Source organism: Erythranthe guttata, chromosome 13 (assembly GCF_056151865.1).
Source record: "Erythranthe guttata isolate IM_541 chromosome 13, IM_541, whole genome shotgun sequence".
In the NCBI taxonomy this organism is placed as follows: Eukaryota; Viridiplantae; Streptophyta; class Magnoliopsida; order Lamiales; family Phrymaceae; genus Erythranthe; species Erythranthe guttata.
In genome coordinates this window covers 16939712-16962702 of record NC_142545.1, presented here as the reverse complement: position 1 = coordinate 16962702, position 22991 = coordinate 16939712, and the positions used below count along the sequence as shown (strand labels likewise).

The 22991-nt window shown below is 35.9% G+C and overlaps 3 protein-coding genes across 6 annotated transcripts; all 3 read right to left on the bottom strand.

The window, feature by feature from the left end:
* Positions 1-457: 457 nt before the first annotated feature.
* Positions 458-3963, bottom strand: AACT1 (Thiolase family protein). 3 transcript variants are annotated; one of them, XM_088812550.1, is made up of 15 exons: positions 3780-3963; positions 3381-3417; positions 3095-3193; positions 2825-2998; positions 2639-2744; positions 2402-2540; positions 2244-2321; positions 2087-2152; positions 1778-1863; positions 1588-1687; positions 1379-1489; positions 1182-1223; positions 1009-1095; positions 833-927; positions 458-725 (listed from the first exon to the last, which is right to left on the bottom strand). In XM_088812550.1, the coding sequence occupies exons 2-15, from the start codon at positions 3406-3408 to the stop codon at positions 701-703; spliced, it is 1236 nt and encodes a 411-aa protein (XP_088668676.1). In that variant the 5' UTR covers positions 3409-3417; positions 3780-3963; the 3' UTR covers positions 458-700. The 3 variants fall into 3 exon arrangements, with proteins under 3 accessions (XP_088668676.1, XP_088668677.1, XP_088668678.1); XM_088812551.1 differs by lacking the exon at positions 3780-3963 and adding an exon at positions 3722-3757; XM_088812552.1 differs by lacking the exon at positions 458-725 and having other exon boundaries at positions 829-927; positions 3780-3857.
* Positions 3964-4166: 203 nt separating this feature from the next.
* On the bottom strand, positions 4167-5844 carry ALKBH2 (oxidoreductase, 2OG-Fe(II) oxygenase family protein). The gene is made up of 4 exons (XM_012993134.2): positions 5518-5844; positions 5128-5244; positions 4805-4997; positions 4167-4484 (listed from the first exon to the last, which is right to left on the bottom strand). The coding sequence occupies exons 1-4, from the start codon at positions 5776-5778 to the stop codon at positions 4276-4278; spliced, it is 780 nt and encodes a 259-aa protein (XP_012848588.2). The 5' UTR covers positions 5779-5844; the 3' UTR covers positions 4167-4275.
* Positions 5845-6060: 216 nt separating this feature from the next.
* Positions 6061-22253, bottom strand: LOC105968689 (binding protein). Of its 2 annotated transcripts, none has more exons than XM_012993330.2 (33): positions 21865-22253; positions 20109-20312; positions 19811-19992; positions 18930-19056; positions 18611-18829; positions 18046-18259; positions 17821-17966; positions 17583-17728; positions 17149-17298; positions 16974-17022; positions 16691-16882; positions 16367-16549; positions 15549-15703; positions 15333-15459; positions 15036-15185; positions 14883-14951; positions 14651-14787; positions 14441-14558; positions 14202-14333; positions 13872-14071; positions 11520-11676; positions 11150-11296; positions 10280-10363; positions 9580-10188; positions 9395-9499; positions 8905-8984; positions 8229-8280; positions 8061-8147; positions 7930-7967; positions 7301-7363; positions 7080-7225; positions 6575-6939; positions 6061-6470 (listed from the first exon to the last, which is right to left on the bottom strand). In XM_012993330.2, the coding sequence occupies exons 1-33, from the start codon at positions 21955-21957 to the stop codon at positions 6438-6440; spliced, it is 4959 nt and encodes a 1652-aa protein (XP_012848784.2). In that variant the 5' UTR covers positions 21958-22253; the 3' UTR covers positions 6061-6437. The 2 variants fall into 2 exon arrangements, with proteins under 2 accessions (XP_012848784.2, XP_012848783.2); XM_012993329.2 differs by having other exon boundaries at positions 13872-14074; positions 21865-22218.
* Positions 22254-22991: the final 738 nt, after the last annotated feature.

Genomic DNA, 22991 nt, shown 5'->3' with positions numbered 1-22991 from the left:
CACCCACCGACTACGTATTGCGAAAAAAACTCCTCATTTACTAGGTAAATTTGACAGTGTAGGGATGAGCATATAAGAAAATACATAGTTAATGGGTCGTTGTACTTACCAAAATAGAAAGAATTTTTATGCAATTTGACATCACCTCAAGAAGGTGGCCCTAATTTGCCCTATTATTAATGGTGATTGCTGCTAGAATAAAATAAAGATTATCTTACCTATATACATTTAATCAACATTATACTAATATAAAATAATATGAACATTATAGATATATTTTTGGAAAAAATAATTCCTTTTCCGAGGAGTTTTTTACAAAATTAAATCCACTCAAAAATCAAATTTCAATAATTTTGGGTATGCTTTAGATTCTGATCCCGAAAAATAAATTTAAAAAAAAAAATCAGAAAAGTTCACACCAGATCCAAATATTCAGAAATCAGAATGAAAAACATTATTCCAAAATCGAAAAAAACTCGAATAGAAATTGGGCGAAATTCACAAGTTCCGTTCCAAGTTCCACTCCTAATTGCTATCTTCAGAGTTCAGTGTTCAACACATATGTATTGCAACAACAACATTATTCATATAATCATTATTATTACAGTAAAATTACTACAGGATTACCGCCCTGCCCTCCAAAGCTTCAGTTATAAACGGGACGTTAATTGCTGTCTTCACTACAGATGGCTGTCTCTATTCATAGCGAAGAACGAACCACCGGCCTGCATTATATATATATATATATATATATATATTTTTTCATATTTACAATTTCTTGTTGAAAATAAAGATTCTTAAAAAAAATGATAGGGCTAATCATGAAAATTACCGATTATTAACGAGCTCTAGAACAAGAGCCGACGCACCTCCACCACCATTGCAGATTCCGGCCACCCCAAACTTCCCGTTTCTCTGCCTCAGTACCTAATTATCACTTAAATTGATTATCGTAGAAAAATAATTGCAATACTAAAATCAACTTATTTTAAATTCAGCAAAACTAACCCCTAACAACGTGACCAATATACGTGCTCCACTACACCCTAGTGGATGTCCCAATGACACAGCACCCCCATGAACATTTAATCTTTCCTGTAATAACAATAATTTTTTGAGTTATTAAAATATATATATATATATATATATATATATTGAATGAAGCAGAAAAAAAGACTAACAGGGTCAATGTTGAGCAGCCTCTGATTAGCAAGAGCCACAACCTGCAAAGACGATGTTAGAATAGTTGCTCGATTATGCAACGAACATATTATAATTTATAAGAAACAATCTGAAGTGTGTGTATATATATATATATATATATATATATATATATATATATATATATATATATATATATATATATATATATTCTTACAGAGAAGGCTTCGTTTATTTCATAAAAATCGATATCGGAAGCTTTCAGGCCAGAATTTGAGATTGCTTTCGGTATGGCAAGTGCTGGAGCAGTTGTGAACAATTCAGGTGCCTGCCCCAAACAATATATTGATAGACGATTAATTAAATCCAAGTTTAATTAACATTAATTAAGTAATTAATTAAATAAATAAATAATCGCCAAAATACCTGTGCTGCATCGGCATAGCCTCTGATTCTGGCAATTACATTCAATCCATGTTTAATGGCTACTGCTCCACTAACTAGGACCAAGGCCGCAGCCCCGTCACTGCACAACACACAGACTTAGATAATTCCTATTAAAATAAAAATAATAATTTAAAAAAAAATCGATAACTTTGACGTAAAGAAACTAAACCTTATAGTAGAAGCATTGCCAGCTGTTACAGAACCTCCATTCTCCTTAAAACTTGGTCTTAGCTTTCTTAACTTGGATGCGTCGAACTAGCAACAAACAATTAACATTTCGAAAAGTGGACAAAATAAGCATATAACCCTAAGAAAATCCGGAATTCTACTAAACGAGATACACATCGTAATAGAATGTCAACTTGAAAATAAAAGAAGAATTTACAAAAACAATGCGAGATGAAAAGTTTGTTCGTAAAAAAATTTATCGTTCACAAAAGTCTAACAGATTATTGCTTCGTCGTCTTATTTCATTCACCTTTGCTAAACTTTCATCTTTGTCAATGACGGTAGATGGTTTTCCCCTGCCACCGGTAATTTCAACCTGCAGTTATGAAATAAATAAATCCGTCATTTTTTTAAAAGTCCAACTAAGCTAATTGTTTCTAAGAAAAAAAATATCGAACGATTCTCACTGGAACTATCTCCCATTTGAATGCACCGCACGCTTCTGCAGCACGACCTCTTTCGAAACTTTGAATAGCGTAAGAATCCTATAACGTTGAATACTAATTTTTTTATAAAAATAATAAAATGAATAATAAAAGATAAATCGGCATCGATTATACACTACCTGTTGTTCTCTACTTATGTTATATTGATCAGCACACATTTCTGCGCAAACGCCCATTCCGAAATCATTGTACACATCCCAAAGGCCATCTTTAAGCATTCCATCAACAATTGTATCGTGCCCTAGACGAGACCCTGTCCTGTTAAACAATTTATGATTCGAATAATAAGACATGGCATTTTCTTACAAGCTGCTAACTAAGAGAATGAAGTATCAAGGGTATAACTGTAAAAATACCTTCCCGTATTGATATACTTGGGCGCATTCGACATACTTTCCATCCCACCGGAAACTACTACATCGTTGACACCCGATATTATCGTTTGTGCAGCAATCATTGTAGCTGCACTAACAGAAACAATGTCAGAACAAGTGATTTCTAAAAATCGAAAAATCGAAGCGGTAAATAGATGCCGAACTGACCTTTCATTCCCGAGGAACATACTTTATTAACGGTGGTGCAGATAACTGAATTAGGTATACCGGCGCCTAGTGCAGCTTGCCTTGCGGGGGCTTGGCCTAGATTTGCACTTAGAACGTTTCCGAAGAAGACTTCTTGTACTAGAGATGGATCGACACCTGCCCTTTTAAGAGCACCTTAAAAAACATATAGCACAATGTTACAAGGAAAAACAAAATTATATTTTTGCATTAAATATTGTGATCTAGTAATTTAAAAAGAGACGTTCGTACATGCGATGGCTATAGAACCAAGCTTTGTAGCGGGCAGAGACGAAAGAGAACCGAGGAAGCCGCCCATCGGTGTTCTTGCAACACCGACAATGCAAACATCTGAGGCAAACCTCATTTGCTTTAGTCATTGAAACTTATGAGATGTTCATTAATAGCACGGGGCAAAAGCAAAATAGTCGTAAGATTTAAGATCCAAATATAAGCAAATTTTTAGGGGCAGAACTTCAGAAATCAGAAACCGGTCTATATGAGTTCAGAAATCACAATACATATTTCTACTAATCACCTCGAGGATCATCTGCTACTGAAGCCATGAGATTACTCTGCAGGAAAATAAGCATAATCAAACAAAAGGGATCAAGAACCAAAGCAACAAAGTAAACCCCACTGCACCAAGAATTATGCAGAAACCAAAATCACAACCACCACCCCAAAATTTGAACAAATTTTTATTGAAGAAATTGATGAATATAGTAGTGAGTGATGAAATCAAGAAATCTTTAAGATTAATCATTAATCAATACTGATCACATCCGGACCGACGGCAGACCATCGGAAAGAAAACTCATTTTATATTGCCCGACCACGTGATTTATTAAAAAAAAACATACATACATACATACATACATCGAGGAAAAGGAAGAAATTTGGCGAAGAAAATCGGAGTTAGGAAACTGTGGATTACCTCAGTATCCAAAGAAAGGCTTCCGGTAATTTGATTTCTGTGTTTTCCTTCTTTTGCTTGAATTTTGTCTTACGTGTTTGCATTTCATTTTCAAGTTTATTTCCTTTTTATCTAAAAGCGCAATAGGGCTAACCGCGTTTTTTGCTTAATAGGGAGACGGTCCGCTTGGTCCCGCACGTTTTTACTGCACAGTCAATAATCTCATTATTTATGTAATTTCTTGTACTAATTTATATTCTGTTGCAATTGGAGATTAATATGTTACTTTATTTATTGTTTTAAATACATAAATAAATAAAATAAAAAAATCATTTTGTGGAAAAGAAAATTCAAAATTAGTAATCTAACAAGATTATCTCAACATTAGTAATATCAGACATAAATATATTATCTCAACAAAAAGTCAGGTTGGTATTTAATCAAAGATTGTTCAAAAAAAAAAAACATGAGTTGATACATCAAAAGTAATTACCATATACAAGTTACATCCGAATTTTCAAAATAAAATGTGTCGGAAGGTAAGGTTAATTCGAACAGAGTCTGCTTTGACACGTTTAGGGACCGAGTGGAGCCAGTCCCGTTGGGTGTAGCCACTCATTACCAGAAGTGAGCCATGCTTTAATACAAAAGCTTGTTGATCACTATTTTTGAGCTTCTTTGATCTTTTAGCTGGTTGTTCACCGTCGTTTCCTCTAGCTGAGTTGGCTGTAGAAATTCAAGAAAACGCGCGTTGGCTCAAAATAAATAGAACCAATAACATCTTCTTGTTACATGTGAAACCCGCAAACGATAATAAGAAAAATTCTATATGATCATTTGAGCATAATGTAGAGTCTCATTGTAAATCATGTCCCGACAGTTTTCTATGCTGTTACATAACATGCAAGAAGATCCTAATGATCGTCTTCCAATTACAAGCTCGTTTGTTACGTACATTGTAAGTTAGACTAACCTATTTGCGGCTAGTCAAAACACACGGAACCAAATAAACCAAAGACTCGGGTTAAAAGAAGATATTTCGGTACCTTGAAGAGTACTTTTAGTTGGTTTCTTCTTCAAGAGAAAATCACGTTCGCAACCAAACGAAACCGAAGCAATTTGGGGAGTGGGTCCGTAGAGTTTCTCATCATCGGCGTGCCAACCGACATAGTCATTGCCTCCTTTGTACCTATTCAGTAACAAGCTGTTGAAACTGCTTCCGGGAACAGCTTTGTGGACCTATGAGTTATAGCACAATTAGAAGCACGAAGCGACGAATTTCATTTCACAGAATCGATAAAAACAGAAATCATATTCGATTATCGATTTGGTCAAGAGAGAGATCTAAATTCTAAAGCAAGCTCCTCACCAAATCCAAGATTTCTTTGAGGAGTGGGAATTCATCCCAGGAATAAGCATGAGGCTTATACCCACTGTATGCTAGTTGGGCCACTCCTTCACTTGCAACATAGCACGTGTCTCTTGGCTGTTCAGGCACAAGTAGAATTCTGAGCAATTAACGATGCAAGCCCTAATATGTAAGAGAAAATCAAGACGACATTTTTTTCAACAGAAAAAATAAAATTAACAGAGTCTAAATATGTATGATAAATTCCGAGCAAAATATGTACTTTCTTCCAATTATTGTGGCAGGGGAATAAAATATTTCACTCGTTGTCAGAAAACTTGCAGGAAAATCACGCGGTTCGTAATTTAGGGTTGGAGAGATAGGAGAGAGTGATTGAGGGGGGAAACGGACCTGGAGATGCGATCGGGCGAAAACGCGGATGGTGGGTCGGGTCCAAGGGATGTTTTTGTCCAGGTAATCGAAATAATTCCATGAATCTTCGTATGAAATGAATCGCGGCATGTGTAAAACCTGGCTCCCATTGCCTAAATCCACCACCGCCGCTCTTTTAGGTTTTTCCGCGGTTGCATTTTCCGGGTCTGGATATGAACTTGGTTCGGGACCAGTTGTCGGGTCATGTGCTGTCCTCAACTTCAATCGGTCGGCCGCCATTGATAGAGAGAGAAAGACGAAATGATGCAGTTGATGGAGGGAAGAGAGAGTTGTAGAATACGAATTGCCGCCAGAAGATTTTGGGGGGAGTGAAGTGGATTCGGCCTTTGGGTATTGAAGCTGGGCTGGGCCGGGCCGGGCCGGGCCGTAAGTAGGAGGGCCGAATTTTATTAAGAAGTTGGGTCAAATGGCATAAGGATGTATTCAAACGGAGTTGTAGAATATTACCATGTAAGTATGCATAATTGCGTACAATCTACGGTGTAAAATTACTGGGTAAACTTCACAAAACTCATAAACTAAAACTTAAATAGATCACCAATTTTTCACATACATTGAAATCAGGGAGATGAACAACAAAGGCTACCAGCTAGATAGCAAGTATAGCTGTACAAATAAACTTAAATTTAAGACATACAAAACGAATCAATTACTATAACCCGCTGCAGACAAACTCCTTTTGCAACAATACGAATGCAAACAACTATTATCATGTATGCTATATTTCTATGGTACTAAGACCTACAGCAGTTCTACGCAAATTTATTCAGATCAGCAACAATATCAATGGGGGGGACACTCAGCTTCTTGCACTAATTTCGCCATTCTGCACCATAATCATCAAAAAGTGCAGCAGCTTTAAATTCACACGCCAAAGCCTATTTTTTTCCTGCACGTTGTTTCCATGTGCTCTGCATTATACAAGGGCAAAAACAAAAGAAGTTAGCGCATCACTCGAAGTTAAATAATTTACGTAAGAATTCTCCTAAAGTGATAAATGGTTGTATTCAATTACCAGAAGCTCGTCGTCATCAGAAAGCTCGGCTTGTACAGAATCAGAAACAGAGGTCTTCTCGTTTGTATCCATATCTTCTGCTTCTTCAACTTCCTGTTCAGATTCTTCCTTGGTCTCGTATACCTCTTCCTCGTCTTGAGAAGAGGCTGATTCGTTATCCGAAGATTCATGAGCATCATTATCACTCTCAGTATTTTCAGAGTCACTTTCTTCCTCTTTCTCTTTCTCTTTCTCTTTCTCTTTCTCTATCTCCTCTTCTGCTTCACTCTTCTCTTCGTCTTCCTCTTGTTTATCCTCCTTGTCTGATAGCTCCTCATCAGACATACTGTTAACAATCTCTTCATTCTGTTCCTTCTCTGATGTTTCTGTAAAGACAAAAAAAAATAAAAAAAATTAAATAAATAAATTGAAAAAGTAAAAAACCATCTGCAGAAACTAGTCATCAAATATTGCAAGATTGGTTTGGTTATAAATTGAGGAGATGCTAAATAGTAAGATTCTTCACCTGAGTCAGAATTATCGGTTATGGACTTTTTGGTATCTGGGCTGCCACTGCTTTCACTAGAAGATTTACTCTTCAACGGGCTCCTTTGTCTTTTCTTTGGGCTTCTGCGTGGGGTTCTTTTCCCTCTTCCTTGAGATGATGGAGATCTGCCAGTCAGTTCAATTGCGTAAGATAATAATAAGTAAAAGAGATAAGCATTTCAATTACAAAAACTAACTCACTTCACTTTCAAATTTTGAGCTTGTTCTGAGCCTACACCAGATTTCCTTCTCTGCCCAGATGATCTGCGAATCAATCAAATGAGTACCAAATAATAGCCACTTGCAACACCAAAGACATGCACATGCCAAGGTAAACAATCAATTAAGCGAACAAGGAAATAACAAGAGATGTTAGTTAGTGTATACATTCGGTTGTTATTACCTTTTCAGCTACTGGAGAAAATGATTTAAAAAGATTCAGTTGCCTACAAATTATTACTTCAGCTTTTCATACTATAACTGAGTTAAATAGAAAGTAGCAGCGTACATCTTTCTTAAAGTATTATCTTAGGTGAAAAATCACAATTTCTTTTAAGTAAGCTGCCAATTACTTTATTTACAATGTCACTATAAGATTAAGAGTTCCTACGAGTTCTGCAAATTACAACTAATATAGCAAATTACAACCAATTACTTTTAAGTATTATCTTAGATGAACTACTACTTTACGTAAGTACACCAATATTTAGCTGCTCATGCGTAAATGAGTGTTTATGTATTAAAAAGAAAAAAAAGGTGGAAGTGGGCGGTTCAACATGAAACTGTAAACTAGCAAGTGTATATTCACATCTAATTAAGGTAACACTTACCCTCGTTTGGGATGAAAACCCTTTGACAAACTTGATCTCTGCAAATGGTGTGTTCACTTTGTCAGATCTTATGCTAAAACAGTATCTAAACACATTTCTGATAGGAAACAGTTATTTTTTTATATTTAGACCTTCTCAGATTTTCGACCATTATCAACAAGCTCCCAGCGTTCCTTATCTAATCGAAGAACTTCCACATCTCCATCATCATATAATATCTGTAATAAATTGATAAAAATATTAAAACGAAAAGGAATAAAGCGAACAGGGGGGCAAAAGACAATCAAGCTGCAGCTTACCACATGCTTCTTTTTCTCGGTATCAAACGACTTGATCACACCTTCGTAAAATCTGCGTGAAGTCATACAAGAAGAACATATGTCATGATTCAATCTAGAACAACCGCAAATCTTCTATGAACTCCATGAGAATTGTAAGCTATCTGGGTACAAAAATTCACAACTGTAACTGGATATAGCTGAAATGCCAACTCTCTCCTCTCTCTAACTCTCACTCTCACTCTCTCTCTCTCTCTCTCTTGATCTCCCTGGATGAATCGTAACTCTATATGCAAAGGGTAGAGATAATGGTAAGGAAGTCTCTGAGTATGGTACTCAGTTGGAAGAAAGATCCACATAGCCATATGCCTATATGGAGGAATTCATATTCCACTTCACTCGTTATATTTTTTTAGTTATTTCAGTCTGCATTCTCCTTTTCTGTGGTTTTCTTTTATGGGGTGGGGTGGGGGTGGGGATAGGAACAGGTGGGCTTGGTGTCAAATTATTCTCCAGTAAAAATTTAGAAATCAGAGTTACAAAGTACTTTTGAGCAGAAATTTCACAAGAATGCTACAGGAAAGATGGTTTGATACCTACACTAGCATTCTATACATTAGCCTTTCCAAATCTTTTGTTTATGTTACAATTGTCAGAACAAGACTATAGGATACAAATCAAATCATAAAGCACTTACTCCTTATCCATAGGCCACCAGACTTTTATTCTGCAACCAATTAAGTCAGCGGTGGAACTTCCCGAATCCTTTGTTGTGCACTAAAGACGAAACAAAGTGGATACTGGGTTAAAGTAAAATTTAGAGAACGGAAGTTGTAGAGAATTTAATTATAAAAAGTAAAATAATTATGCAAGTAAAGATGCAGAATTTAGCAACACCAACCAATTTATTTTTACTCCAAAAAAAAAAAAAAAAAAAAAAAAAACCAATTTATTCTAGAAAGCATTTCATCATTTGGCAAAGAGAGCAGGAGATAGCTCAATGCACCAAAAACACATCATATATTTTGGATTTCAAGTTTCTCATTTCTCACAATGACACTCAAGCTATCATACAATCCCATAAATATACTTCTTCAGTGCTTTAAACAGAACCCATACAAGTTTAAAAACCAGCATGTTTCCCTTCACAAGCTCAGAAGCTCAGACAAAAGATGGGACGCACTAACCTTTACTAAACCAGTCAAACTGTTCTGTTTTTGCTTTTTCAATGACGTAGACTTGGAAAAAATGAATGAGCCTGTACTATCGATTTCTGCAACTTTCTTGGGCTTCTGCACAAACAAAGGTGAAAATTTTATATTCAAGAATCACCATAGGCATTCCACAAATTTTCATCAGTAGAGAAGTATACCTTGGCATTAGGAGGGGTATAGAGAGTCTCTGTCTGATCTCTGTCAGGTCGTTTACCTTTCTGCTTAGAGGAGCTGGATTTCTTCCCAATACGTGAAACAAACAAGTCTGACTCTGTAGAATCAGCCATTGTTTCTTTCACAGGTTCATCTTCTGCACTAGTTTGAAGCTCCTCATCCACTTTTTCAGAGTCAACACTGCTATTTTCCTGATTTATATTAGCAGGTCTCTTAGAACGGAGAGACTTGTTAGCTTGGGCGGATGATGTTCTCCTACGTTTTGGTACAGGAACATCCGTTGATTCATCAAAAAGTGTTTTCCTCTGAAGATTATGGTTGCTTCTCTTCTTTTTTTGAACATACTCATGACCGTTACTCGATCTAAACTTGACAGCTGTATCCAGATTGTCGGAATTTATTTCCTTCACCATTTTCAAGATATCAAATTCATTTGTATTTTCCCCGCCAGCTGGTGTAGACTCATGCTTCACCTCTTTTCTTGCCTTTGCTCCTTTAGCTTTTAGTCGTTTCATCAACTTTCCCAATGGTATTTCGCTGCCCTCTGTTTCACTATCCTTCATGATATCATCCTCCTCAAGTGCTGAATTAACCTGGAGTAGACAAAATACCTTACTAACAGATTACCTAACAAGTCATAGATTGAATAATATGCCATTAGGTGAAATTATTTCCAAAACTTACAATTCCATTGGTTTCCAATTCAAGTGATTCAAAGTGGGCCAAGATATCATCATCTGCCAGCCATGTCTTCTCTTCTTCACAAGTCTAGTTTAGAAAAATGCACACAACCAGGTATAGACGTCATGAATAACATAAAAGCTAGCAAGTTTCCATTTCTATTCATGTTAGAAGCAAGATACCGATTGTCAACATGCTAGTTCAATATTCATGTACATACATCCTCAAGAAGATCAGCAAAAAGACGAATAAGAAAAATAAAATGCACAGGCGCCAAAAGCATCTCTTATACTTCCTCGTAAAATACAAAAAATGCTTGACCTTGTAATAAACATTGGGAGGTGGAGGAACAGCATAAATGGAAAGAATGAAGGCAGAATACCATATGGTATACCTTTACAGTTAATGCCTTAGAAGAGGTAAATATAAGAGGTACTATTAGAAATTAGATCGGCAAGCCGGATTTAGAGATGGAGTCCATGCCTGACAGTGATTGAACAGAAGGAAGACATGCATGAAAAGATTCAAAGTGACATTTTATTGCATATTTCCACAGAAGCAGTCAGTCATAATCAAATAAATACGCTGACTGAAATAGCCTCGGTGTCAAAGCTTCTAGGTTTAGAGCATCCTCAGGCGGAGGACAGTGCTGTAACTTGTGGCACACGACATAAAGAGACATTGGGCAACAGCAAATAAGAGAGAAACGAATACACTCTTTCCACAAGAACATGACTTGCTTCTGAGAACTGAGATCAGATGTAGAAAAAAATCAAGGGAGGGGAGTAGACAATTCTTCCACTTGTGAGACATCATATCATCAAGCAGATATGATAATTCATGCAAAGATCAATGAAGTTTGATTGCACATACCAGCGAGTCGTTTTCTTCTTTCTTTGGAATTGGGTCATAGAGCATAGAAGGTAGGTTTATGGATGCACTTGAGTCTTGAAGATCGTCTTGTTTTGGAGCCAACCTTTTCACAACTGACATACCAAGATCGCACAGAGCATACGAATTCTGAAATACATGATTTTGAAAATGTTACATGGAACCGAAACAACAGTAACATCATGAATATTCTAATTTAAGCATTGTGTTTTATTTGATATGTTGACTCGTCGTCCTTTCTCAATGTGTGAAGAGATGTCCTAACTCCTATCTTGCCAAATAATGTAAATTTTCCATAAGAAATTGCATTATAAGATGAGAAGATAAATCTAATGGTATCAAAACATCCAACCTTGGACTTGGCTGCATCAAAAGCATCTCTCGAGCGCTTGATAAGTAGAAAGATTGAATTCAATAATGAAAAAGTCTCCATGTCCTTGCTAACACTGACATCAGATTTTCCATCTGCATCTCCGTGTACCAGCATAGATATGAACATATACAATTTCCTGAAACAGATAGCATATATTAAATGATGCAGGAGAAAAAACTTCAGGCAGATGTTGAGTTTTACAAGTATGCCCATTGTGTTGTCATTCTGCAAGTTAAAGGTTCTAGAAGTTCTTGATGCGTGTTGTCAAGGTACAATGCTTGCTAAAAATCGTCAATTTAATCAATTGGCTTTGACTAAGGGCAAATACGTATATTCAGATTCGCTCAACCTTCCAAAAGCCACACAACAAATTCTTTAATGACCCCTCTGGACTCACATGTGACACCAATTAAACTCCTAAAATGAACTCATTTATTACTTAAACAAATATTTACTCTACAGGTTCCAAAATAACCATTTTCTAGAGCGAAAATAAACAAATTCTGTCATGTACGCCAGATAAATCATATTCATTTATCCCATTCTACCATCACATATCACAACAAATGCTTTTCGAAACTAAATGCATCCTGAGCAAATATCCCACCAGGAAAATAAATAATGAAAAATTGGTGGATTGTTTTTCACCATGCTGTTACACTTCTTTCAAAAAAGAAATTGAACCAAATAGCCAACAAATATTCATATCATCAAGCCTCTACTGATGAAAATCATATTCGCCATATTATGATTTTTCTAAAAACGTGAGTTACAATCTCCTTCTTTAATCATTCTCTTTAAACAATAAATGTGCCAACTGAACCGAGGCACAAGGTCCTCTTATGGCACAAATATGAAGCCCGCAGAAGGTGCATAATTAACTGATTTGAAATACAAATCATACTTAAATAAATTTCAGGTCAGATTCTAGCTATATTAAGAAACTTCATAATAGCACGTAATTTTGTGCAAGTCAGTTGTATTACTAATTTGAGATACACATATATTTATCATCTATTTATAAAGTATAACATATAATATACACATATATTTATCATCTATTTATTTCAATATACAGTCTTTAGCAACTGAAGACCAAACACACTCATAACAACCGAAAAACTAATAAAACATGGTTTAGAAACCAAAAAGGACTCGTGACAAATATTTAGAAATTATCCTTGCTGCTTGTACGTTTCTTTTCGACAGACTTGAATGACTTGATAAACTCTCTGCATAGGCATGAGCCAACGTGCTTCTAACAGATATGAGAACACAAGCAAGTAATACAAGCGACATGTATAATTTTCATGTGTATGGGTTTTAGGCCTTATTTAATTATTTTTATGCCTCAACATTTTCACAGTATCAGTACTTCATAACTTTTATTTTAACATCGCAGTTCTGCCCTCACATGCAGAGAGAAAATTGATCGTGTGCAAATCTCATGTCACAAACCGATGACTTTAGCCACTTGGAATCTTCAATCAGTTAAGTTAGAAGTTATTAGGTTCAATCCTTATCTAATTTATATCAACCAACTATCAAGTGCCACTTACAACATTCTATGTTTTGGTTTTCCATAATTGATTGACTGCCTTAACGTATGGGGATCTTTTCGACCACAACATTTGCCACTTCCCAAATGGAAATATTTTTTTGTTTACGACAACATTTGTTACTGGCAAGAAACCAATAAATACGGCATTAGGCTATCGAGGTTGCAAGTCATGCTCAATATCATGGCCTTAATTAGTTTCCAATTCCGGTAGATATCTCGACTACAATTCTATTTGGATCATATAGATCATCTTCTACCACATCTAAACAAATGAAATCTGAACATCTATTGTTTCATCTAAAGCCAGTTTTTCATCGTAACAATCAGTTAGGTATCAAATAAAAAAGACTACACCATTAGAAGAAGTAAATTAATTTTGTCAAACAAAAAGAATGGAGACACTTATCAAGCAACCACACTCCTGAGCTTCCTATCTAATAGATATCAATTCAGTATCTATGAGATTGCATCTACATTGTTCAGATTTAAGTAGATCCACGATGCATATTCTCCGACAGAGCTCAAAAAATTCGTGATTCATACGAAGGAGAATGCATGAGAAATATATTCCAGCAAAAAGCATAGCCGTTTCAAATGTCTATCTTAACCAAGACACTCCAGTAGCATGCGAGGAAAGAGCGGGGTTAGTTTCGAAAGTACTGCTAATCAAGCGTGTGATTAATTACAAGTTACGATACAACACCCCATATAATATTACACCTGCACGTTATTTTCTTAATTTAAGTATTATAATTGTCAATCTAAAGTACCTGTACATAACTTCAAATGTTTTTGTATCTTTGCATTCGTCAATATTAGGAAATGAGGGATGGTGAGCAAGGGAATGAACCACATATGGGAACATAAGCTCTGGATAATGTGGGGGAGAATTTGCATCAGTTTGTGAAGAAACTTGTCGCCCCCTTCCTTGCCGACACAACTGGATGATGTCATTCAAGTTGCGTTTGTTCTGCTAAATTAGGAGAATGCATCATCAAAATTTATTTGAAAAACATGGGGATTTTTCCAGTGATAGATGTAGTATAAAATCAATCAAAAACCAAACAGTAGAATAGAGTGAAAACCGAAATACCCTTTACCTCTTCCAAATCTGACTGCTGTGACGAAAGATCAAGCAGGAAGGCACAAGCATATTTAGGGTCTAAAATCCGCTCCTTTACATACTGATGAATCTTGTCGAGTAATAATTTCTTTACCTCAGGAAAATTGTCCTTCAGAACCCAACGGTGAGAGAGTAAGAAAAACACAGTGATCCATTTCAACTTAATAGAAACTAGTTCCACAAATGACCATATCCTCCAAGTTAAGTAAACTCTACCTCTGAAGTTCTCAATGTAAGATAAAAGACGTCAATAGGAATTTTGTGCTCCCAGTGCTTTGATAAACGAAGAACAGCTTTTGCTGCAGCAAGCTTCAAATTAGCCCTGTCAACTAAACTGAAACATTAAAAGATAAACCACGTCAATAGAATCTTAAGCAATGTTCATACAAGTGAAATCACTTTTAGATGAAATACTGTCCAAACTACCTTGATTCTATCTCTCTTGAGATATTACCAAAAGAGAGTATATTCTTGAGGATTTCAATTAGGCCATCAACTCCAGAACGAAGGTGAGGATCCTTGATAGGTAGGTAGCTCTTGACCAGTGCTTTAACCCCAAAAATCTGCAGAGACAATTGAATGCTCATTTAGTCCATAAAGGTTTCCAAGATGTGCAGTGTTGCAGTGATGAAGGACGAAAAGTGTGCGGAAAGAAGACCTTTAAAGAACAAAGTTCACTTCTATCATCCCAACTATCAGGTGCTTCATCCCCTGTTACCTGCAATTTCTGCAATTGAAGTATGTTTATTAAACTTTGTAACAACAAAAGAAAATTGGATCATAAAGTTCTTGCAAATTCCAAATGTCATACATGTCCATGCTCCAGTATGTTTTCCTTTATGAACTTCTCGATGTCACTTTCTCTTGTTTCAAAGACTGGCATAGCAGCTTGTGCTATGCATCCAAGGGATTGCAATACAGCCGGTAAATGTGCCTTTTCTTCAAGCATATCAACTAGCCTCTACTCGTTTAGAACAGAAGGCATAATACAGAATCATCAAACTTTTTAGCAGAATAGAAAGCATATAAAATGACAGAAAGCAATACAAAATTATAATTGAGAATAAGACAAGAGAATGAGTTAAAAAAGAAGGCAGCAAAAAGAAACCTTGTATAGAACAGAGAGTGACATGAGTCCATCATCTTTTGTTATCGATGCCAGGGCATGAACAGCATACTTGGCCTGTCTTCGGTTACCCTCAAAGCATATGCGCTCCAGAATCAGATCTAATGATCTATAATCAAAAGTATTGTACTTTAGTGAAGAAAGACAACCAGAAAAGCGGCGCAAGAATAACTAAGAAGAGATAAAATTTAGTCTAACTTTGATGCAACTCCCAGTTGTTCTCGGATAGTACCCCCAGCCTTTGCAAGAATATGCAGAGCACCCTCCTTTATTATTTCATTCTCATCCTCAAGAAGATGCACCAAATCTTCTTCAATCCCACCAAGAAGTAAAGGACAAAATCGAGCAAGAATCTGAAAGTTCAAGCCATGATACAATAAGAAGGGATTTTAAAGTTTTTGGCTCATGATACCAACTTAAACAATTCTCCTGCAGGATGAGGATTTAAGTAAGAACATTTAAGCACACAACCTTTGCCATGGATCACAAAGCACAGTTGTTCCAACAACTATAGGCAAATTGTAGCATCATTTAGGTTTTTATCTTTTCACCTATAAGTGAAATCGATATACCATCTTAGAAGATCAGTATAGCCTCATGCACTTTTAAGACAAAAAGAAAGGATATCAAGTTCCTTAAACTCTACATGCTCCACCAACTCAAAAATAGTGTCCCCTATTAAGAATTGGGTTACCAAACCAACACGCAAGTGAAAAATATATGTGCATCTCTAGATTTGCAATTTTTCAGGAAAAAATACTATATGACATGTTGAGGCACAATGAATGGTTGGCATTCCATATACACCACTACACCTACATCAAATGGCAAATATTCAGTCACAGAGGACATGAAATCGATTAGTCAAGTCAAGTTTAAACATGCTTAGACATTCTTTCAGCCCACTTTTAAATAGTCAAAGGGGTACTTGGACGAAAATATATAGTATATAATAAAGCTACCGGCAGTCATCAATAACTACTAATAAAGATTCAACATAAAAGCACATGCCATACCACAAGAATGGTCATGCACGACAAAATTAATTCATTATTTCCAGAAGATTTCTGTAAACCAGCCTCCAGAAGAATTGCTTTGACATGATCCTTGTCGAATAGTAGATAAGAGCATTTCAAAGAGAGAGTGCTTAGGAACTCATAGAGTCGATGCTTTTCACCAAGGATTCTTAGCAGATCATCCTGCATGACATTTACAATAAATAAGAAACCCTTCTTTAGATTTCGGAAGCATTTTATTGTTCGCTCATTGACAAAGAAAGGGAATTTGGTAAAAAAAAAAAAAAAATTAACGGTTATTTCAATATCAGATTACTGCCTCACCCTCGAACTACTGGCTTGGACAGAACTAGTATTTTGATCAAGAAGTTGCCTCAAAAGTTTCCAAATGTTGGAATCTTTTAACTGGTCAAGAATCTGAAAATATTCCTCTGCCTCTACGTGATCCGTAAAACAGCGAGACATAACACGAAAGCAAAAGATTACTCTCTTCTGGGTCTCCGCGCCGTCACCTTCCTGCACAAGAACAACGACCTAATACGTTCGTCAAAAGTTCTTAATACTTCCAGTAGCAAAGATCGAAACTGCATAACTGGTTATTACAAACCTCAGGCAACTGTCTCAGAGAAAGGTACTTGCGCATCTCCAGTTGTAACCTGCACCGCATTATTCACTCCATGAGACTTGTTTCATGAGTGGTTATGCAGTTCTAAACTCATCTACTGTTGATCTACAAACATTATACAAAAACTTTACATGTCTAAGCAACTAGTTTCACGAACCTTTGCTTCTGCTCTAGTATCTTCTCAAGAGCCTTGACCTCAATTTTGTCGAACCCAGAGAAAATACCAACCCACTTCGCCACCTTATCTTTGACAGAAAAACCAGCCGGGAACAAGGATAGAGATAGGATGCGTTCAATTGTATCTGATCTGCAAGGAGAAATAAAGTCCAAGAGATAGCATATTAGAAATCACTACAGTAATTTATTGTAGCCACAGCTCGAAGTTTTTCTTTAGCCACTTCTTGGATATTACATTTTTTAAAAAGTTATTTACCTATTAATATGCATCATATTGGTTCTAGTTCTCAACAAACCATCTCCAATGGGAATCAAACACCATACAAGTAATTTCTTTGAAGATATTATTTTTATTCGTCGAATAATTACCAGACAATATAAGTAATCGCCGTAACCAGAAATCGAATGAGTTACCTGAAATCTTTATCGTAGAAGCATCTCAAAATCTTTCCGACAATCCAATTATAGTCATCATCCTCTATTGAGCCACTGGACCGATTCATGCAAGATAATCTGTATATGTCAGCTAACCTCTCCATCGTATACCCTTTAACCAACAGCTGGACGTTTGCAGGAAATGTTAATGTATTAAAGGAAGGCAGATATCAGGAATTGTAGAAAGGGGTGTAAAGACATCGATAGATCTACATACAGATTTGTCTCGAAGGCGTTCAGAAACCAGCTTGATGGTTTCAACAGGTATGGATGTGAGGGCATGACATACCACATCACAAACCACAGAGACGACTTGTTTACGAACATTTTCATCATAGTCCAACAATCGGTCACAAAGTGCAGCTGAGAATTGATTGGCATTATCAAGATAAAGGACCTTAGAACCATAATCTTGGGAAGAACAAGGACGAAAATATCTTACAGATTATTTCAGGAGCTTCAGGTCTGAATGGATTCACAAGAAGACAACTTTTGACATGCTCAAGGACAGACATTCTGACCTCTGCCACTCTATCAGTGAGCCTTTTCAGAAACTCCGAAAAGACTGGCTGGAATGCTCCAGTATTAGATCCAGGCAGAGCAAAGAGGTCACCGACTAAACCCACTGCCCTCAAACGAATGTCTAATTGGTCGCTCTGTTTATGGAAACATTTGAAAATGATTAACTTATCTAACATCCAAACATGAAGGATTAAAAGTGCCACAACATTTTGAGAATTTATAGCAGCCACTTAAAAGTCAGCGACTTGACAATGAAAGGAGAGAATTCGTGCAGGGGGTGAAGAGATTTCAAAGCAACTCCACCTTGGTGCCTATCGCAACCCCCAAGAGAATGAACAATATATTTTTGTAATATTGCACATGAAATCATGCACTCGTACCAAAAAGGAAACATAGTACACCATGGCATACTAGTAAGCACGATGCAATCATCCTCTGTTATGTAGAAACAAGATAATCAAATAAAATCAGCTGAGTAGGATTACCAGTAGCTCTCCGGTAAGAAAAGGAACAACTCCTGATAAGATTTGAGGAGCGCAGTGAAAGATATTATAAATTACGCCATGGTAATTAATCTCAGATTTCAGGGACTTGTTGTCTCCAGACATTGAAGATACAAGAAACTGCTTTATGCCAGATTCCAATTTTCCAGCACAATGCTCTATTACATTCATAGCAACCTTTCTTGCAGCAACAGTCACATCCTTGAAGAAAAAGTTCCAACATTCAATTCTCATTATGAAAAAGGCACTCAAAAACTAAAAAATAAAAAATCATGAGGCAAAAAAAAGAAGATATGTTTACCTTATTATCACGATCTAAAACAGACAACAAAGTAAGTATAAGATTCTCTTGTATATCCTCACTTTCTTCTAAGAGAAGCTCGATGATTGTTTGCATTGAAGTCAAGACATTCTCAGGATGCTCGTCTCTGCAATGGGGAAAAAAGTACAAGTTATTATATTAATAGAATGATGCATCCTGATCGACTATCTATACACAGGTAGCCTTGTTTCTAAGAAAAATTATTGATGGTGTTAGATTCGTAATCACTGTTTCTGAAGGTGGTATACCGTCACAAAGTTTCAAATAACTATAGCATATTTTGCTTCCCTATGTTCAAAAAGGTAGCAAATGGTGTTAGGCAGACAAACAGCAACGAGAAATGCTTTATCACCAGCCAATCTCATGTAAGTTTGCAATTGTAAACCATAAAGAATATGAAATTGAAATAAGTTCTTTAGACTGCATATTAATTAGTCAATGAGTCCTAGAACCAACCAAAAGTTACTACAAGGACCAGACTTTTTAACTTCCCTTCACGGTGCAGGAATTGGGCAGATTAGAAAGATAGAGAACACAGAGTTGTCTAATTCTGACTTATAATTCTTTTTTTTTTTTATCTCTGGCCTCCAAGGAGATTTAGAGAATTAATATCATCTTCAAATGAAAAAAATCATTCAAAATCCTATAGTCAGGCTAAAGCTTCAATTTCTGCAACTGGCACAGAAGCAGGAAATTGACAAACACAAAAGTGGCACAGTGCTTCATTATAAACTCCGCAGATGCTAAATGACTAACTTGTCATTGACAAGATAGAGTGTAGAAAAGAGTATCTAGCACGAAACATGAATAAACATGTTTTGCAACTGATGAAAGATAGCTCAATAACAAAAGGGCCGCACCTTGCAACAGCGAAGAAAGTATTGAACATTTCACATATGAGATCATCACATTCAAGATCCAGCATCACAACACATGACCTGTATCTTGCCAAAGTTTCAAGAATAACAACTCTCCTTCCAAATGATGGGCCGTTTGTATCACTTAAGCCACTGAAAGTACTCACAATCAACTGAAAGATATCCTGGAATAGATTAAACAGCAATTATCAGAACCATAATCATAAAATTCATGATGAGGAACCAAGCATCAATTGGTACAATCTCCATTAGCTATTAGCTGTTGAGGATAAAGAAGTACCTTTAATGCATCATCGTCGAAAGGAGCCTCGGGTGCAGTAATTCGAGTTATTTCACAGATACATGCAGCTACGAAGAGCTTTACCTCTCGATCATGATGTTTCAAAAGTTCTGGCTTGACAACTGCATTCAAGAAAGGCTGCATAGACTGCAGCACTGATTCTGGTGGTGACTGATCTAATTCAGATAGGCATGTCAAACCTTGCTGCATGAGGAGGAAAAGTTCCACAGTATTAAGAAGCTATCAGTAGAGAGTCCAGATAACTTTATGCCAAGCCACTACCAAAACTTCAGGATCTCACTCCATTAGACCAAACCATGGTAAAATTTCAAAAGCCAATAACGTCTAGCATTCAAAAATATATCTAAATATTATATTTGAATAATACTAACAGGATCTCTATTGAAACAGGAAGCACAATAACATACATATAACACACCAGCAGGAACTTTGACAACCAAAAATAACAACCAACAACACAAAACAATGTCTTTCCAATATATCTTAAGCAGGCTATATATAACACAGTTTAATCAAAATTCTAGTAACAAGATTCTTTTTTCTAGTGAATATATGGGGATTCTTTTTCTAGTGAATTATATAGGGATCCTTTTTTTTTTATTCTTTTAGGCTTGGGATTTCTCCCAGGCTACCTTGAAATGCTCAGTTCCTTCTCAAAACCCTAGAGCAATCTTAATCCAAACTTGTGGAATAGCGGAAAGAAGCTCAATATAAACTTTATGTTTCTACAGAAATAGGGTTCAGAAGCATCAGTTCTATGAACTAATTTCAAAAGAAAATAATATACCTATTATTCTGGATGTAAATGATAGAAGTATGAGGTCTTTGATGGAGAAAGCAAATCTAAGTGCTGAGAGTAATTATAGATAAATTGCATTCCAGCATGATGTCCCTTTTGTTCACTTAGGTACATTGAGGGACGAAACTAACATGCTTGTAGTGCACGGGCTCTAATATAATCTCCTACGGAAATAGGTTCTTTTAATTTTCCTATTTCTCAATATACCCATGCCTATATGTCAACACAACCATAGATACATATCAAAACACAGATGACATACCAAAAGCTTATCAAAGTGAGCTAATTAGCTAACTCTATAATCAAATATTTTCTCGCATATTATATACTAACATATATTGTGTCAATAACCTTTACGATACTGTAGTGGGCAAAGAAAACACTTATTGAACTTCCCCATAAAATAAAAATAAAAATGAAAATAAAAATAAGATAAAAATAAAAACTTCTCTTAACTTCTTACATGAGAAAACTGTAGCTAACAATTTAAAGAGAGATGATAATAACTAAATTCTTCTTGGAAATTTAATTATAATTATTTTGAGTACCTCATATTTCCGTGTGCCCTAATTCAATCCCAATTATCAGAAAGCTAAAACTTACGCCAATGCAGACACATGCAACTTTAAATTGAATTCAAGGACACCAAAAGCTTCGAATATCATACGTCACAACTCTGACAAACTTCAAATCTTTTGAAATTAAAAAAAAGCCCCGGACTTTCTGCTTAGTTACCAAAATAACAGAGCCAAAATAGCACCTCAAATGAACCCTAATTCAACCCCAATTATACACACAACGACAACTTCCAAAAATTACAAGCATGCATCAAGAAGGAACTTCCAGACGAAGCACAAATTGACTAGTAAACGCTAAAATACTCTTTCCTGAAGACAATTCACACGCAAACAAGACATACAACGAGGAGGCGCTCACCTTCAAGTGCTTAATGAGAGCGTCTTTTGAAGCAGGGAGACTCTCCAAGTTCGATCCCAGTGCTCTCAGCTTCTGCTCCAGCTCCTCGGCCATGGAAACTAAAATTCAGCGAATTTCTTCACACGAGAGCGCGGAAATTTCTCAACTGGAGCATTCACTGCGTGTGTGTGTGTTTTCTCGGGGTGTTTCTGAATTTGGGGCTTCTTTGTAATTTTTTCCTTCTTTTGTTGTTTCGAACAATGAAGCGAGAAATAGCTCCTTCGCTAGGGGAAAAAATAAAATATTAATTAAATTAAACAAGTGAAAATAAGCGCCCGTGCCCTTCACAACTGCAGATTTACTTTTTGGGGCACTGGGTTTTTTGCTGCCGTGGTCTCCTAATTTGCAATATTTGCATGTTGAGTACACGTGGTTATTTATATTTGACCCGTGTCTGGATTATCTGCATGTTTATCTTCGTATCGATCGATAGTTGTTAGACATTTGTAAGGGATTCATTTAAAATTGTAGGTGATGAGATTCCGTGAATCTGTATAGTTGTATTTGATACAATCGATGTTCACCCAATTTAGTAACATATTATATTTTTTTCCTTTTAATATAACAAAAATTTATAAGTGTCACATTTCGAATTTATAACAATATTCGTGTGTATTTGTAAATTGTTGTTTTTAAGCATTTATAAGGATTAGTTTTAAATTTTATGTAATGAGATTCCATGAATATAAAGAAGTGGTAGTTCGAATATAATTAAAAATCTCCTCCAATTGGATTCTAATTCTCTTTTAGATGTCGTAAACTTGTTCAATCTCGATACAAAATATGTTTACTCTAATTGACTGTTATATTGAAATTAACTCATGATTGAATAACTACGTATAATATACTATAAAATATTTTGTTACCAAATAAAAAACGTTGTATACAATTAATTGGTTCTATTGATAAATTAATCACATTGCTTACGATATAATTGTATTTGTGAAAAGTAATTCACGATTATTGAAAAATTAACCGGACTTTATTGTTGCAATTATGTTCTAAGCGTAGTTATTTATCAGTGAAGTACATAAGTTTTTAAGTGAACTACAAACAATTTCTTATCAAAAAAAAAAAGTGAACCACAA

Bases quoted from the DNA above. Each gene is read 5' to 3' on its own strand.
- AACT1 (XM_088812550.1), bottom strand. From the start codon at position 3,408: ATGGCTTCAGTAGCAGATGATCCTCGAG. The intron at 1,864-2,086 runs GTGAATGAAATA...GTTTGTTGCTAG, and splicing joins AAGATGAAAGTTTAGCAAAG to TTCGACGCATCCAAGTTAAG. The intron at 726-832 runs GTAATTTTCATG...TATATAATGCAG, and splicing joins CTAGAGCTCGTTAATAATCG to GCCGGTGGTTCGTTCTTCGC.
- LOC105968689 (XM_012993329.2), bottom strand. From the start codon at position 21,957: ATGGCCGAGGAGCTGGAGCAGAAGCTGAGAGCACTGGGATCGAACTTG. The intron at 16,883-16,973 runs GTTTGTAATAAC...GTTCTTGTGCAG, and splicing joins CTCTGAGACAGTTGCCTGAG to GAAGGTGACGGCGCGGAGAC. The intron at 7,364-7,929 runs GTAAGTGTTACC...ATTGATTCGCAG, and splicing joins GGTTTTCATCCCAAACGAGG to ATCATCTGGGCAGAGAAGGA.
- ALKBH2 (XM_012993134.2), bottom strand. From the start codon at position 5,778: ATGGCGGCCGACCGATTGAAGTTGAGGACAGCACATGACCCGACAACT. The intron at 5,245-5,517 runs GTCCGTTTCCCC...GTGCCTGAACAG, and splicing joins TCGCCCGATCGCATCTCCAG to CCAAGAGACACGTGCTATGT. The intron at 4,485-4,804 runs GTACCGAAATAT...GAATTTCTACAG, and splicing joins AACTAAAAGTACTCTTCAAG to CCAACTCAGCTAGAGGAAAC.